Source organism: Haemaphysalis longicornis, unplaced genomic scaffold (assembly GCF_048455015.1).
Source record: "Haemaphysalis longicornis isolate Haplotype H1 unplaced genomic scaffold, Haemaphysalis longicornis Haplotype H1 scaffold_3, whole genome shotgun sequence".
In the NCBI taxonomy this organism is placed as follows: domain Eukaryota; kingdom Metazoa; phylum Arthropoda; class Arachnida; order Ixodida; family Ixodidae; genus Haemaphysalis; species Haemaphysalis longicornis.
Window position 1 is genome coordinate 76,477,161 of NW_027526335.1, and position 18,340 is coordinate 76,495,500.

Here is an 18,340-nt window from a genome sequence, read left to right on the forward strand (position 1 = left end):
ATTTGCATTTGCTGTTTGCCTCTCATTTCGTTTTTGGTGACGTTTTTTTGTGATGTCACGAAGCGCTTGCAGGTAAACCGAGCCGTATTTTCAATTTTCTAAACCGTAGCCATCTTCCTAAACGCCTGTTCTGAACGGTTTTCCCTTTTGCCGCGGATTGGAAGCTTTTATGACCCCCTTTTGGTATGGCAACGCCCAGGCAATGCAGGTCGTCGAGCCCCTTTTGCTTTTTTGTTTTTTACAGGGGTGACTTGATGACGACGGTGAAGCTTTCCCAGAAAGTGCTTCCCCCTGGAAGCAGGTATAGAAAAGGCTCGCGCAATTTTCTAATTGCAGTTGTCGGTCGTCTCACTTTAAGTCGACTGCGCTAATGATATCTGAGTTTGCCACGGGTTGTTGCGTATACATGTGCCAGCGGTAAATAGGTACAGTAGCAGGCTCTCGCGTTTACCTGTGCGCATTTTTTTTTTTGACCGCGCCTGTTCGCAAGGCAAATGATTCCAACACAATCGAAACTGACACAAAGCCTACCGCCTGGGCTGAGGTATCCTGCTTTATAACATTATTAGGGGAGGCTTGTGTCTTTTAGAAGTTCCGTCATTCATTTATTTTACATTTACATGTCCCTACCATGGTGCTTGTTATTTTAAAATGCTTAGGTGAACTCCACCAATACCGCGCTTAACCATTCAAGTTTCGTGATGTCACAAGATGTATAAAGCAGCTGTTTTGACAGGGTTGTCTGCGAGGGGTATACGTTTATTTACGACACTAATCTGCTGGCATGGCCAACTTCCGTTGGCAAAACACCAGAGTTTCTTTAAAGCATTCTTTCCAGCATTTCTGCTATGCAACCAGTTCCTTTAAAATCGGCTTCGCTACATTCATTAATGCATTGATGCGAAGACAATGACAATGTAAGCCGATTTTATCAAAATACAAGGGCCCCATGTATCCTTACAAAACTCTATGCATCGACTCCCTCCAAAGCCTTCTTCACTAGAGCGCATAAGTGCACTGGGAGTGGATCATGTCCTGTGTTTTTTCCCTAGCTCTTCTTTATAAGTTTTGAAGGTAGCAATTAATCATCTACATTTGTACTATTATAAGAATTACATATAATAACTCAGCCGACTATGCATCCATTTTCTAGTGTAAGGAGTCAAGCTAAGGCATGATTCCATAAATACATATGAAACACGACGTTCACACGTGTATGATTTCTTTGAGTTCCTCCTTTACAAATTCTGCAGGTACCAATAATTCATATTTGTACCAGTTAAGGCTGAAAGTTGGGCTAGTTGGTGTTGACTTAGAACCATGTTACCAGCGAAAAAAGACAGGGACCTAGAAAGAAGCCAACAGGACGATCGTAAACAGGTCTAGCGATTTTCCTGTTTGCTTTTTTCTGTGAACCCGTCTTTTCCCTGGTAAAGTGGTCATACCTTGACTATTACAACGACTACATGTGTTAACTGGATCAATGTGCATTTGTTTTGCAGATGTAAGGCCTCACGCTTTTCCGTTGCGGTGCTCACCAAAGAATGCTTACACACTAAAAGAGCATTCAATCCGTGCAAAATTTCGGAAGTTAACGGTGATACGGCCAAAAATAATGCCTGTGCTACACAGTAACTTTCAATTGACTATGCGACTCTCGCCCACAACTTCGCCCTATGTATTTACAATGTCGCACTCGATAAACAATTGGTTCAACTGCCTTCGGAAGGCCTTTGAAACATCCGTGTAGCCCAGCCACAAAGGGACATTAGACTCATGCCAACCAGGCGTTTGACTGAGGGCCATCCATATCTGCCAAAGTCGCTCTTCGTACCATTAACCATTTCTTTTCTCCACACCAAAAAAAAAAAACAACTTTGAAATCGAAAAAATAAAACAGGTTCCTTTAAAATTACTTGAGGGGCAAGGAACAAAATAACGTTTCCTCGGAAACCAAGTCGGGAAAAATCCCTAGACAGTTTGCCTGACTGATGTCGAGCCGTCTAAGCGAGCAGCGGCCTGTCTCGATTGCGTAGCAGCCACGGCCCGAACCCCGGCTCTCGAACCAGGCCTAGAGAGTGCGCATGACATTTAACGGTCATAAACAACAAATTACAAAAGAGTGCCAAGCGGTAGAAAGGGCTGAAAATTTCCTTTGAGTCCCAATAAAACTACGCAATGCCCTCGCCTGCGCTTTTAGACTTGCGCCCGTTTCAAGTGGCTGCCCATAAAGGGGAAACCGATGCATTTGGCCCCGCGTTGCACGGGATGCCTTAAAAAGAAGAAAGCTTAGAAGCCCGGGACGATAAACTGATGCTTTCTTTGGTAAGGAGACCCACTCTTCGTGCTCCCTCTTTCAAAGAGGGCGCTGTTGTAAGCTCCGGTTGCGGGTTATACAACCGCCCTAGACGGGCTTCCTATTAGGCATTGTAGTTTAGCGCCCATGCCGATTGCCAGCCATTATTGGCGCGTAAATAACAGACCCAACAATGCATCTCCAAGGCAATTTTTTTCCGGCTTCACAGGCGCACAATGTACTGGCGGTTCAAGCTATTTTAAACATTTCGGGCTATTCTCTTTTAAATAAACAACGAGAGGAACGCGTGCGCCGTTCGAATGCCAGTAATTTATATAACTCGTACAGGCGAGCGGACATTAAATGCAAAAATGTGGTTACTCCTACAGAACTACGTTTTGTTTTTTTAATCGGCTAAATAACGTTGTATTTCTGTTTTTCAGGAATGCGTTTCGATTGTAGCCAGATACCTTCCTTGGCAACAATATTGTACGCGAGCAACACTTTTATACGGGTAGATAGGCGGACAGTTTACGCCGGTATACGCTTCGTAGTTTCTTTGAAATGTAACTACACGGGGCCCAAACATAAATAAGCTCGTGGATCCTGCCGAAACCTTACCCTTTAAGTTACCCGCCACCTTAAAGAATGGAAGGTCTCCAGATTCCGAACAAATTATGCTAAACAAATCCTTAAGTGTACCATCCCCAACTATGCTAAACGAATTCTACGACTTTTATATTTACATCGCCACCATTTCCTTAAAAAAAAACTTGTGCCGAAGTTCTGTTAAAACGTAAACGTAGATATCCTTCTTGTTTTATTTTCCTGTCCTCGGTGTTTATTACAACACCCCACACACCCACTCTCCTGACTGCCTTAATTACCCAAGGGTACTCACACCACGCCAAGTTGCCCCCAGCTTTTTCCGTGATCGTCTTGCGCATTATTCATTGCACCGAAACAAATCAAAATTAAAATAGTCTGAACATTGGTTTCTTTTTTTTTGCAAACTATTTTAGCAAACCTAAAGTAGGAAATGTCACCAGTCTCAAGATGCTAATTCGGCTCGAGTAAAAAACAACAACAAAAAAAGCTCCATCGTTAAAGGCCCAGACGGTTATGTAATATGCGTCTCCTGGCGACTCACTTCGCAGCGTTTTGCTCGCGCATGAAAGTGAGGCATAACAAAAAAAAAAGTGCACCTTCTTACATCTACAAGCTTCTTAACTTAAACTGTGTTTTCACTATTGCACAAGTGGGCCGGAGGGCAAGTTTGAACAGTGAGTCACCCGGCAGAAAATTCGGTGACAGGGCACTCATCTTGAGGAGCGTAACGCATTTCGCCATTCCTGGAATCCATGCAGATTAAGGCCAACAAGCATTGATTGACCCCATTATGCAGTGGCAAAGTTACGCATCATTAGATACGTTCTCAGAATTCGAAAGAACGAAGCTACGTTTAGCAGCGCAGACGAGAGCACACATCAAAATGAAGATAAAACAAACTTTGCCGTCTAGAGAGCTCTAAGAGCAGTACGCACAAGCGCTGTGCGTGTACTAGGCCACTGTCGAATAGCTATTATTATAACGCCGCGTCAAAAAGAAAAAAGAAAGAACAGCATGCTTTTGTTTTCTTTAGACACTCGGTTACAAGTGTGTCGTTACGATAAATATGTGACGCGTGCGAAAATATAGTTCGGAGACGGCGACACTAATCCTGGGGCTGCATTTCGTAAGCCTTCTTTTTTTGTTGTTGTTTTTTTCAGGGCCGACATCGCAAACCGCTTCTGCGACGTCTTATGCGACGCGCTTCCTTGAGACGCCAGCTGACGCAAGAAGTGACAAAAGTGCTCTGTAAATCCGACTCGCCGTGCATTTCGCGCTGGCGCAATGCGTAGCTAAATCGGCGCCTCAGGGCACGTATAACGTGCCAGTCATTTCCTTCTCGCTTTTATTGCGATGGAGAGGTTTTGTGTTAAGTCGTGTCGGGAAGCATGGAATCCAACGATTTATACAACTGTCACGTGGACATTCGTGTATAAACGCAGCAGGTGCTTGTTTCTCGTTCTTCCTTGATTTATTTTTTTGTTTTGCCGTGAGTTTAAAAGCTGCGTTCGCAAAGTCACGCTCTAAAAAATATCGCTGGGTCTTCTTCCCCACAATACGGTAAGACATCGTAACCATGCCAGGCGTGCGATTCCACCAAGAAAAACGTAGTGATCGGGCGATATCACAGCGCGTGACGCTACAAGCGCATAGCATTAAGGGCACCGTGTCACAGAAAAGCCGACGTCCTAGGCGGTGTTTAGTGTTGACTAGAAGCGAAAAATCGGCGTTAGCAAAAAATCCCGTAGAGCCCCTTTGAAACCCCCGGTATAGTAAAACATTGCCCCAACAAATGACGTTCGAGCATGAGCCCAAGATTTTCGCCGGTAGAGATTTTTTTATACGACATGAACGGGATGCGATAACACAATTACGTTCCACTCTTAAAGGTATCCGCCAACCCTTTCTTCGACTTCTTTCTATTTCCTAATTGCTTCCAGAACGTAGTCAACCAACATCCTCACTACTTAGTATAAGGGGCCCCAAATTACCTCAGCCAAAATTTAGGGCTCTATGCGGGTCAGATAACTTAAAAACTTGCTCAAATTATTTTTCTCTCTTTCCCGGTCTCAGAGTTCTTCGAGCCCTCGAATTACGTCATTACAGCCCGTGTAGCGCCGATTGGCCGGCTTTCATTCAGTTGCAGCAATGGACGCATTCGATGGCCCCTTTAGAAAAAAAAAAACACAAAGCAAAGAAGAAATGGAAGGCGCATCTGCAGCGACGAGCAAATCACGCAGTGTCGCTTCGGGCTGGCCATAACTGCAGCTTCCATAGTGCTTTCAAACGCGAAAAAAAAAAAGAGTGAAAGCGCGCAATGTTTTAGAGATCCCCTTCAATTGTGAAGGTTAAGCTTGCTAAATTATTTCCAGTCAAGTCGCACTGCACTCTAATTTCTCAACATTTGAGGGCACGCAAGGAGGGCATAAATTTACAAGGCGATCTGTAACTGTTAAACCGAAATTACCACATCCGTTCTCCGGCTACGCGCCTACTAGTATGATTGGAAGAGGGAATAAGGAATCTTTCACTTCTATATTGGCCACCCCACGCAGAAGGCTTATTGTTGAGCTTATTTCGCTAGTGTGATAAATACAGGAAAGAAAAGCTCCAAGTAACGATATTATGTATCGTTTGTTGCCATAACCTGAACACACGACGTTCGGAAGGCCACGGGTTTAGTTCCACGCCGGGAGCACTTTTTCCCCCACTTTTTCTTTCAAAACTTTTATCAAGTCTACATGAACAGAAAAAATTATTAACTTTTTCCCCTATGCCTTCCTTCGCCTTCTTGACTGCTGCGTTTTCTTTCTGTTCTCATCCAACGAGCCCCTCATTCCCAACTCTGATACGCTACACGAATAGCGAGGGCTTCGGTTATGTTGGTCTTCGTTAGGTCAATCTCGGAATTCTTTGATTATCTCCTAGGCCCGTTAATAAGATATCAAACTGGTTTCCCCTCATATATGTAATGCTTACCTATGTCCACAAAGAAATTCCAGCGTTCCTCCCAAGCAATACCGAATGGGGAGAACGTGAATTTGAGACAAATTACGCATTTTCACGGATCACCTAATAGGTGTTATACATGTTGTTACATTCGCACAGGCGGAAAACGCTGGGTACTACCGCTAGTGTAAAATGAACGTATGGTGAACTTCTGCTAACCACGTACGTTGTAAAAGGCAGAAGTTTAGCTCTTATTCATTATTAAGCATGTTCCATCACTGCAACGGTGACAGGATTTGTTTCAGTTACGATATCGGTCAAGCGTTTTATATTGTCTGACAAGTGCAATAAGAACATTTATGCGGGTGAATAATTTTCTTGTTACTTTCCCTGCCTTCTTAAACACGAAAAAAAGCATGAGATTACTGACGAAATCGGTTACGCGACCTGTACGGCCGTCTCCAGACAGCCATACTGGAGATTCACGCGTGTATTTCCTCCTTCTTCTCCTAGGTGGCAGCACCTTCTACGCTTGAATGATTTTGTGCTTTTTTGCTTCCAGGAAAAATCTAACGTCAACAGCGGAGATAGCTGCCAGCAGATAGAGTAACTCATTTGTAAGCAAACAATGCATCGTTCGCCGCCGAACAGGAGCCGGAACAGCTGTGAGAAGCGTGATTTTTCACACAAAACAAAACGTCGTTCAGCTTTCAGCGTCCCTTCAATGTCAACTTATTGCCGCCTCCACACCATTCATTGCTGAACAATAGCGCAACACTCTCGTGTTTGGTGCGCACGTAACTTGCGAGAAGGCTATTTACTCGCTACAACGCTATCCCTCAGCGGAGCGTCCACACTAACAGCGCGTCACTATCGCCATCTATGAGCTAATCTCGAGACGAACAGAAACGGCATGGGGAAAAGTTCATGGAGCAATCGGCATATAGAAATCGATGAATGGAGCATTTTAAAAATTGTACAATATCTCCGAGAGCGTTTATTAATGCATAAGTATTTTACCAGCCGCCTTGCTATCCCACAAGCCTCGTTAAAGTCGGCTTCGCTTACACACAAGTGCATTACTGAAAAGACATTTTACGTGGGGCTATGTAGACAGTTTTATATTATAGCACTAAAGCCTTACGCATCCCTTTAAAGTGCTTCATACTCACTACCTTTAAAGCGGGCATTCTTACAATAAGCAAATACATTGATAATGCACCGTGTGGCCCTTTTTAAATGCAAAAGTATAAGTGATCTCAGTAGGTCTAAAATCAGAAATCCTGACCGACGAATTGCCCATACGATAGCTTGGTGGATCAAAAAATACACACAGACGAAATAATGCTTGAACATGAAGTATGCATAGGTAAAAACGTACTTCTAAACTGCTGGCATGGTTCGTACATGTCGATAATGTTAGGCGCAACTTCAAAACTCGGGCATATTTCAGGTAAAAGGGAGAACATTACCAGGAACACCAGTCCTTTATTAAAAAATATGAGTTAGGTGGTGTTTCACAATAGGAAACGAGAAAAACCGAATAAAAACGGTGCCGAAGAAAGGCGAGAAAAAAGAAAACCCAAAGACACGGTATGTCGGCTCGAGCTGCTCAAAGCACCACAAAAACAAAAACAAAAAAAGATGAAAATAGCGCGCTGTCCCGCCGGATGGCGCGTTAGCAGTGCGGACAAAGGAAATTGAATTCAATAAACCTTTATTCCAAAAAGGTTGGCCAGTAGCCTAAGTTGTGAAAAGGGATAGCGGGATAGGAAGCTGTCAACATGCAGGGGAAGCAAACGCCGCGAAGGAAATGGTGATGATGATGACTATGACGACGACGACGATGATGATGATTATGATTATAATTATGAGACATGTTCGGCACTTGGGTCTTAATGCTTTCGCTTCATAACTCACGAGGAATGCTTAGGTGACCCCGCGATTTTTTTTTTTTCAATTCTTCCCTATCGGGCGGGAAGGTATCAATCATCTACATTTGGATTATTCGAACGGTAGCAGGTGTTAACTTGACAGTGTATGCATTAGTTTTGCAAGTATTAGGCGTCACGCCTTTTCTGTGGAGTGCTCACAAAGAAATGCTCACGCAGTAAAAGAAGAGTGAATGCGGCCAAAATTTTGTCAGTGCGCCCTGATACAGTGAAGCATAACGGGGCGAAAGACCGATATTACCACTCGGGAATATCGCGACACGGGGATTCGCACTTTCACTCTCCGTGAAGGCTCCAACTAAGAGAGGGACTGCACGGGGGAATAGGGAATCGTTTGCCTGGGCCAACCCAACCAGCAGACTTTTCGGCGCCGTCGCCAGTTTTCAGCCAACTTGTCTCGTCCGAAAAGAACACCAACAACAGAGCCAACGAACGATATACACCCCCTCCCTCCCCAGCCAAATCTGCAACAGGCGGCGGTAACATGGAATCTGATGTCACCAAAATAACGAGGGCCATGAAGTTTTAAAAAACCGAGATCAGTTTTCCACCTGTTTAACGTATTCGCGGCATTTATTCTGTTTGTTTTCTCGCGTGCTTGCTTAATCTTGCGTAAATGCCTAAGATTAGCTGTGTGATCATTTTTGCAGCTGTGTGCCACATCTTCACAGTTTCATTGGATAATATATATGTGTCGCATCATGCCTCCGTACTTATCTTAAGAAATTTGTCTCCATTTTAGCTGCCGATTTCTTTTTTGCTCTGATGTAAGCACCCTCACCCAAGCACTTTACATGTCTTAAAATAAATAAATAAATAAATAAATAAATAAATAAATAAATAAATAAATAAATAAATAAATAAATAAATAAATAAATAAATAAATAAATAAATAAATAAATAAATAAATAAATAAATAAATAAATAAATAAATAAATAAATAAATAAATAAATAAATAAATAAATGACTGCAGCGTGATCGACTGATTTTGTAAAAATAGCGACGAAATTTAAGCCATTCTTGGCTGTCGGATTATTGGCGCGAACGTCTTCTTCATTTCCTTACTTATAAAAAATTAATTACTGCTCAGATAATTAGTGATGCTATTCGATGAGGTTAAGACTCACCGAATTGAGGAAGTTTCCGGCCACAAGAATCATGTAGAGGACCTCATGCAGGGCTTTGCACTCCTGGATTTCTGAAGATGATGAAGACCGGAAAACGAAAGTCGTGTTTTTTTTTTTTAAGTTCCAAAGTACAGAAGAGCATAAAATCGCATTACGGAAAGATGAATGTATGGACGAATGAAACCAACTTCTCATTAAAAATGTCCTAAGTTATGCATTTTTTTTATTTTGCTCCTCCTTTGCTGGTCTCCGCCAAGAAAAGGCTTCAAGCGTAATTAGGCGTAGTGTAACGGCAGTAAGAATGCACATTAAAAATCTTAAAACTACGAGCAAACCTTTCGACCGCGCGGTTGTAGTTTCTTTTCTAGACTTACTTCTCTTTTATGAAGTACAACCTGAGCCTTACTTTGTGCTTTCTAATGTATTTGGACAAGGACAACTGCCACTTTCATGGATTCGGAACTTCAGAATATAACCAGCTCCACTAAACGATGTAAAAACAATTCTGATGAAAAAACGCAATCCTTGAAAATGTACCACTATTTCAACGTGCACATGTTATTTGCGAAGGCTATGTGTATACAGAAAAACCTCGTGATGCTGAAGTCGTTAGGAACGAAAATGGACTTCGTTATAAGCGGCACTTCGTTAAAATCGGGTACGATTTCTTAGCATGCGCGGCAGTGGGGGCCGTGAAAAACTTCTAGTAAAGCGAGCATTTGAATCAAGCGATTTCGTTATAAAACGTGAGATCACTGTAAACGGTTTTCCTACAAGAGGGTGTCTGATATACAATCGCCCTCTCAGCCGTTTCTCCTTATCCATGAGGTACTTTTGCTGCGTTCAGAAGTGTTGTGTAGAATGAGAAATAATATTGGCGGATGAAGCAGAATACGAACACTGGCCGTCTAAAAAGTCGACACTGAAATTATTTCACAAGACGTTTTAAATTCGCCAACACATTTTTAGATGACTGAAGGTAAGCGTTGATTTGGTGCCGCACGCTGTTATTCAAACTCACCATTGTTACCTGCCCGCAATGCAGGCACGCTTTTCCGTGCGCTCTTTTCTTGGCAAATTAAATATACAACTTTTCTGAGAAAAAATGGCGACATCGAACAAGCACCTTAAGTTTCCGTTGCAGTGAGGTAACCGTCTTTTTTTCAACCGACGTCCTAACCGCAAGATTTTTGCAAATGATGAATTAATGTAGTCAGGAGTTGTAACTCTCCAGGAACAAATGGTTTTATTTTATTATATTCTCATAACCCTATCTGTAATAAACGCCATGGTATCCATCGGAACATCGGCTGCACCACAACCAAGCTCATGCTTGTGCACTAAACATCAAAGAATCCTGCGTACTGATGGGTAACTAATTAAATCAGAGCGTATGCACTTCTGCCGACCCATTTTCCCTAACTGTCATGCACTTAGAAAAACTGGAACCTCGAGGCGTTCAGTTGCTCTGCCAGATCTTCATTTGCATTCGGCGAGACTGTTTCACCTCCGCCCTTCATTCTTTAATCCCTTCTTTGGGTAAAAGACTTCGTCTAAACGCACGATATTTCGTTTATCACTTATTCGCTTATTTGAAGCACCGGCAGCTCGCTACTGAGGGTTTTCTTTTTTAGACTTGCCCTGACAAGCTTGTTTCACCTCACTATGACCATTGTTGCGGTGAAGCCGCACCATTCAATCGCAGTGCGACCTTCCTTGCGAGTGGACACTTAAACCCTCAAAACACTGTTCTGAAGTCGTCTGCATATTTTTTCGACAATTATACAAGCTGATCCTTACTAACATCCGCGAAAACACTTTTTGTACTTTTTTACATCGCGGTACGCTTTGACAAAGTTTCACTGCCAAACCTTCAGTGCAAAACAAAATTGTTTTTAAGAAAAAAACACTGAAAAGCCGCGAAAGGCAGACCACTCCTACCTTTGGCCGCATTTCTCAGGCAGGTCATAGAAGTTTCGAGCGAAGCGACCACCGTCGGCAGTTCCTCTTGGAGAAGAAGGCTTTCCACGCGCAGACGATAACTGCAATGAGTGCAATAACATGCGAAGGCGGGCTGGTTTGTTTGAATTCATAGCGGAAACGTTTCCAAACACTACACGGGGACAAACACCACGGACTTCTATGACCGTTTCAGGCACTTGGAGCGAAAACTGTGTGCGTACGCAGAAGCGCCTTCATAACGAGAAGTGTGAACAGGACCGCTTATTATCGTTACGTTTCCACTGTGCAAATAGCGCACGGAAACAAAGGAAACCATTGGCACGTGGACTTCACTCCAGTGTTTATTCACTCGCCCATCTTTTCATTAAGTTTCAACTAAACGTTCTTTGAACTCACACTTTAATCCGACCTCGGGCCGCACGCTGGTCTGTTGCGACCAATTCCCAATGCTTTTCCCATGTCTAGGATTAGAGACTAATACAGTGCGTGGCAAATAAAACAGAAGAAAGAAAACAAATTGCAACCAATGTATTCGGCCGATCCAGAAAAAACGAAAAAACAGGTGTCCTTTTGATATATCTTAGAAACAGGATGTCAGCAGTCCAGCCTTATGAACAGGCTGTATCAATATTCTATATTATATTTTTCGCATTCTGTGTGTTCAGATTTGCACAGGTTCCGCCAGAAGTAATCAAAACAAGGACTTGAGAATATAATAAAAAATTCCGCCAAGTAGCTTATGGGAGCCATTACCGGTATACAGAAAGTTTCTTCTGCTTGGGAGGACTTTATTAAACGCACAATAATGGAGCCAGGCCACCTCCAGTAGGATACATTCGTGTATTTTCACGAGACCATGTTCCGAATACTTCTGGTGGCACCTGCAATTTTATTTTAATTTGCTGCCGGCTGTACGTGCTCAAGTAGAGAAGCCTGTCAAGCGTGCACGAAGACAGCTCACTCTGGCAGCCGCAGTATCTTGGCGAGGAAGGCCTCGGGCGGCGCAAGCTGCCCGGCCTCCCTCTCCAGGAGCGCAGCCTCGAGCGCGGAGGCCGACTCGGGCGCGGGCAGCAGAGCCTGCAGCGCCCGAAGCTTGTCGGCGCCCAGGCTGACGCCGCCTCCGCTTCCGCCTCCACGGCTCAGGTGCTCGAGCAGCAGGGACTCGTCCGCCTGGCCGCGCAGCTGCTTCAGGAAGATGCCCACCTACGGATTCGGACGGAAAGGCGCGTTGAGATATACTTGTTGTTGGGCAACTAGGTGCGTCTGAACATGATACTTACAAACACAGAGAGGACAGGAATGCGCCTGTTCTCACGTCTTGCTCTCTTTGTTATTGTCAGCACCGCATTTTCGCGCGTATAACCCGGACCAGAAATGCGAAAATTCCAGTGGCAAAGTAACGGTACGGATAATACACGGTGTTTTAGATGCGAAGCATCTCATGCTCGGGGCTGTGTCCCTCTCTCCCTCGTTGTCGTTGTCCGCCGTCCGCACTCTACTGCGCATGCGCGTCTCTTCAGCCCCGTCAGCGTATGGGCTGACGTCAGCGCAGTCCACTATAAAAAGAAATAGTTGGGTGGTGCCCGGTTTCGATCCCACGACTCTCTGGCCGCAACGGGAGGTACGCGGCGCTCTTCCCACTGCGCTACAAACCGAGACGGGAGCATGTGCTACGAACGCGCCTTATGTACTTAACTCATTCAAATTACGTCAAGAAGCTACTGATACAACGAAGGCATGCGAAGCTGAACGTCAACGGAAACGAAGAACTGAAAACTAATGGGAACTTCAGTCGACCCCATGGCTGCTTCGCATACTACTCAGGGTTCCCCTACGGGAAGGTGGTGTAATTTTTTTTTCTTTATTGAAGCTTCACGGCAATGCGCGTTGTGCCGTGAAGCTCCTACGCAGTAACACTCACGAAGCCTTCCATGGCAGCGATTGCACACAACATACAAAAACAAGGAAGAGAAAACAAAGACAAGCGTATGCAAACAACTGAAATTTATAAGTGAATTTTGACCTTCACCTTGCATTCAGTGTATTCTACTTGCTAAATATACGCTTTTTCTGTCTACATGTTATGCGATGTGTTGCTTGAGCAGTCGCTTTGGAGCAGCCTGTCCTGTCTCAAATGTGCGGGCAATAAGCGAGGATTTTTTTTTTTTCTTTTTCGACGAGCTCAAAGTGGGGGTGCGAATTTTATGCAGGGGTGGGTCATACGCGCGAAAATACGGTATTTCGCAAAGTTTGCACTTTTCAAAAAGGTGTTAGCAGAAGGATGCGCAGAACATACGAAAAACATCGTGTATTTGCATTCAGTCTAAATAAAGCTTCGCTAGCGATAGTTGCTTCACACGAAGGTTCATGACTGTTACGTCAATTCTGAAAGGTTGCTTACGTAGGCGATTCAAACAACAAATTAAACTTGAAAACTCTAAATCTGGCACTACCTTTGGTATATTGATTGATTGTAGGGTTTAACGCGCTGACGCAACGCAGGCGATGAGGCGCGCCGTAGTGGAGGGCTCCGCATTAATTTTGACACCCTGGGGATCTTTAACGTGCTCCGAAATCTCGAACACACGGGCGTTTTTGGTTATCGTCTCCATCAGAAAAGCGGCTGCCGCCGTCAGGAATCGAAACCGCGACCTCGTGCTCAGCAGCACAGCGCCTTGGCCACTGAGCCTTGGCCAATAAGCCACCACGGCGGGTACCTTTGGTATGTTTTGTAGGCTTTGCATTGGAAGGGATTCCGGCAGTCACGCCTACAAAAAAACTGTACTTTTATGACATATGCATTTTCGAAATCACGGCTGACTGTCGCGTCTGTCTATACAGATGTCCAATCGCTGCTCACTTTATTTCAACGTTTCTGTGGGTGCGACGTCCCCACGAGCATCCCGTGCTCGTTTCAGTTTTTTCGGCAGCCGGATACAGTGGTTGGGCACCTACTGTTGCTTAACGAATGTCAGTGACGATGACAACATCAGAAGGGGTATCACTGGCTGATAAGCCATCACTGATGGTCACATCCAATGTGACAGCCCTTTATCTTAACGTCGCATGAAGCGATGTCACACTCTTGACTCACGACGTCTCTGGACGACGTTCCTACATCAGAAAGATGCCCATACCTGGCCCTAGAAACGCTAAACATTAAAGAAATATCTTACAGGGACCTTAAGCCTGCTTACCCGATTTGAATTACGCGCTGAGAGAGAATTTTGACTTCCCCTGTTGACACTCATGAAATACTTTTATCCTGCTAGCTCGCGTGTGTATTGCGGTGGTCCCACGAAGATACCGTAATACGGAGTCGCAGCTTCTCAGTGCGGAGTTCCGTAATCTGCGGGCTGGAAAGCTAAAAAGAGGAAGAAATGGAGACGAAGAAAGAGACGCACACACGATGTAGACGTAAGGAAGTCCGATAAGTATCACCAAAGGAAGCCACAATGTTTTAAATGCGAATGCATTTATTAGTCGGGGGTTGTCTTGCGTCCATCGAGCGGCGTGCGCCTGCATTCCTCCAGCGCGAGCGCACGTGAGCGCGCGCCTCGTAGTTCTGCCTTCGTCGTCGTCGTCGTCGTCGTAAATGCGAATGCATTTCTTAGTCGGGGGTTGTCGTGCTCCGTCGGCGTGCGCCCGCAGGTGTTATCTCTCCGCGCTCAATGCCGAACGCATGCGCTTGAAGCGAGCTGTACTAGTTTGCTCGAAGCGGCAAGGACGGCGAGTACTGCGGTGTTAGTCTCGTGTCTAACGTGTATGGGAACTTGATATCGCACGCCGTTGCCACGTCTCCCGTTCGAGACACGTCTCCGTACAAGGACTTGTACACCCTTGCCTACACCGGAGACGGAGTCTTTGTGGTGACCGTGTACCTCGCGCCCAACCTCGCTCGAGACGCCGTTGCCGCGCAGCTGGACGCGGCTATGGAAAGTGTGCGCGTGCGCTCCAAACCCTCTGACCCCATAGTCTTGGTTGGCGACTTCAACGTTGACGTGCGCAAGAAGAGTGGCGAGTGGCTGGTCGAATACATGCAGACCAGGCACTCTATGCATTGTCTCTCTGCCGGCTTCGACACGTTCCCCACTACCATTCACGGGAGTTGCATTGATCTGGTCTTTACGCGAAACTGTGACGCGCGTATGCTTCTCAAAGACCCTTTGACCGTGCAGTTTAGCGATCACAAGGTAGTGATTGTGGCCGTCAGGTACAACGATAACACAAACAGGTGCTGATGAATAAATGATTACGTTCACACTCTCGTCATTAATTACGCCATTACTCGCAACAAATGCATTCGCATTTCTGCACGATTCCCTTCGGGGAGGTGCGGGGGAATTTTTTTTGCATTCATAGCACTGAAGCAGACTTGAGTGCACCGACGAATGTATTTTATTTCTCCTTTTGCCACCCTTTCGAAGCAAGCGCCATGGCGCCACGAAGATTGCGCACTTGTACGTTCTGCGCCTTACTTTTCCTCTTGGCACTCTTTCGTTAATAATTAAGGTACTAGGAAGCCTAGTTTCTTGTGACGTAGCGGTAGAGAGGTGTTTAAATCCCTTTCCGCCACCACGCGTCACTGGGAACAAATCCTGCCCCTGCCATGGTATATTTTAATTAGGTGACGACGCCTGGAAGGAGATTTTTTTTTTTTTCATCCATTCGATGGGGACAGCACCGGACATCCCGCCTGGTGAGACATGATGCTTCCGCCATAGAAAAGGCACCAGTGAATGTGTTGACGGCGGGCTAAGCAACAACCAAAAATTAAAGCCCTTCCATTCAACGTGAAAGCTGCCGGAAGTGCAGAGCAGTGATTCGCCATAATGGGCTATAGCACCGTTTTCCGCTCACTGCTGCCACCCAATGCAATTCAAATTTCCCGCCTCCGAAGTGCTCGCGCGCCCCCTGCCTGAAACAGCGCCAGCGGGAGGTCTGTTCTTTTTGTGCTCGCTTTTCCTGCCGCACGTGCCAGCGTTGCACCGCCACTTTTTCTTTTTTTTTTTTTGCTTACTATCGTAAAAAACAACCCAACGAGCGTTCCTAACTAAATGAACGACGGGCGCTGCCGGTTAATTACGTATATTTTGCCTCAAATGTACCTGCAGTTTTTTTTGCACTAAACAACGGGTGGACATATGACAAGCGCCAGTGGTTCACGAGTTTCGAACGCTTCTGACTATATAAATCGCTTGGCTTTCGAAGCATGTGTGGGACTCCGCGAAGACAGAACGTCGTGGGGCTCTGCTTGGGTCCAGCGAGCGAGCTACGACGACAAGGCGAGCCCCTATGGTGCTCTGCACTTCATATTTAATGCAACTTACTCATACAATATTTAAATATAAAATCAAGTACGACTCATGATCGATTACATAACTCCCATATCTATTAACAGCCGCTCCCCTTCTCCTCAATTCGGTCCACCTTCTCCCTTTGGCCACCTGTTCACCTACGGTGCTTTATATTTTGATGTAAGATGTCGTATATGTTCCCTGGTAAAAAAAAACTCCCCCCACCTCCCCGAAGGGAATCGTGCGGAAATGCGAATGCATTGGGTGCACCGATGAGTGCGCTGCGGCAAGCAGTAACAGAGAGAGGCGTGCGCTCCACTGCATTTATATACATTTTCCGAGCGCAGCGAGCGGAGAGAGGGTACGCGGAGAGGAGAGAGAGACCCGCGCAACACGCCCGCCCCGCGCGCGAGCTCTCTCTCCCGCCGAGCTCCGCGATGCGAGCGCCCTCACACGCCCGAGTGCGCTCCTCCTCTCCACTCACTCTCCGCTACTCCGCCCGAGCTCCGCGATGCGAGCGCCCTCACACGCCCGGACGCGCTCCTCCTCTCCCCTTGCCCCCCGCTACTCCCGCCCGAGCTACCACCTGCTCCGGTTGCTAGGCGCGCCACAGCTGTTGCTAGGGGCGAGGAGGAGCGCGGAGAGATAACACCTGCGGGCGCACGCCGACGGAGCACGACAACCCCCGACTAAGAAATGCATTCGCATTTACGACGACGACGACGACGAAGGCAGAACTACGAGGCGCGCGCTCACGTGCGCTCGCGCTGGAGGAATGCAGGCGCACGCCGGCCAACACCTGCGGGCGCACACCGCTGGACGGACGCAAGACAACCCCCGACTAATAAATGCATTCGCATTTAAAAATGTCTTTACAGCAATTCGTGTTCAGAAGTGCAGCCGACTTTAGAGAGATCGGTGTAAGCTTGGTAAGTAGGCTTCCCCCATTGCAAGTTGCACGGTGAAGCCTACTCGCAATTTGGCTGAACTCTTCCATGGTGCGACGGCGTGGTTTGAGCGCGAGTTTGTGGCTAACCAATAACCCACGAACAGCTCCGCCGGTAATCCGCCTTCACAGAAGAGAATGGCCTTGAATCTTCGTATTTTAATATCTGTGTCCGTCCCATCTCGCTCTTCTTTAGTATGCAGGAAAGACGGTTCTTCTTTTATCCAGCTTTCTGCACCTCTTCGCTAACATTTCCGATCGCCCCAGGCTATTCGCTTTTAGCCGAAGAAATTAGTCCCCGGATTTCTCAGTTTACGCCTGATCTCGGGCTCGTCAACCGACCTGCAGGCTCCTCTGGGCATCGAGGATCCTGAGCGGCGCCTCGTCTCCCGACCGTCCGGACGCAGGATCCCGGGAGCCTGTGCGACCGCCCGCCTCGCTGCCGCTTCCGGCACCGCCTGATCCTGCGCCTCCGCCGTTGCCACCTGAGCCCGCGGTGTGCGACGAAGCCGAAGGCTGCAGGAGCTGCTGCTGGCAGAAGAGGCCCTCGAGGTGCGCAAAGTCCAGAGGGATTCCGGCTCCGCCCGAGTGGCTCTCGGCGATGCGTCGCCAGAGGTTCTTGCGACCGCCGGCCAGCACCTGCGACGCAAAGCACGACGGGAACAAGAAAGTACAGTAAACTCCCGTTATAACGAAGTCCCCGAAGCAGAAAACTGTGTTACGTTATAAGCGGCAATTCGTTAAAAGCGGGAATAGTTTAAATTTTCTTCACTGCAGGTGGAACGTGGAAAACTTCGAATAAAGCGACAATTCGAATAAAGCGATTTTGTTGTAACCAGGGATTGCTTATACGGGATCGCGCTTTGCTGGCTACACCAACGACAATGATTTAACTAAACTAAGCTTCCCGTTCTTCTTCGGACCTATGTTCTTCGGAGTGGGGTGAGTTCTTCAATCGCAATCGTACTAACAATATCATTTTCACATTTTAAGACATTCAAAGTTTCGCAAAAATGGAAGAGGATAGCAGGAGGTTTGATCGTGACAATACGGTTGTGGTGGTCGTTGCTCCGCGAAAGAAAAATTCCGCATGACAAGCGCAGTTTCACTTGGAAAGGTAGAAATGTATAAGATACGGGTAGCCTTATTTAGTTGGTACGACCGCATCTGTAGTTTTACAGCAGTGCCGCTCTCTGGGTGG

General features: G+C 46.2%; 1 protein-coding gene across 1 annotated transcript in view; it reads right to left on the reverse strand.

The window, feature by feature from the left end:
• LOC144174648 (uncharacterized) overlaps positions 1-18,340 on the reverse strand; it is a 71,212-nt gene that overhangs the window by 32,848 nt on the left and 20,024 nt on the right. Inside the window, exons 5-8 of the mRNA XM_077703435.1 lie at positions 17,482-17,778; positions 11,858-12,099; positions 10,876-10,976; positions 8,935-9,005 (exon numbers count right to left, since the gene is read on the reverse strand). Of these exons, the coding sequence (XP_077559561.1) occupies positions 8,935-9,005; positions 10,876-10,976; positions 11,858-12,099; positions 17,482-17,778 (711 nt within the window). The remainder of the gene's footprint in view (positions 1-8,934; positions 9,006-10,875; positions 10,977-11,857; positions 12,100-17,481; positions 17,779-18,340) is intronic.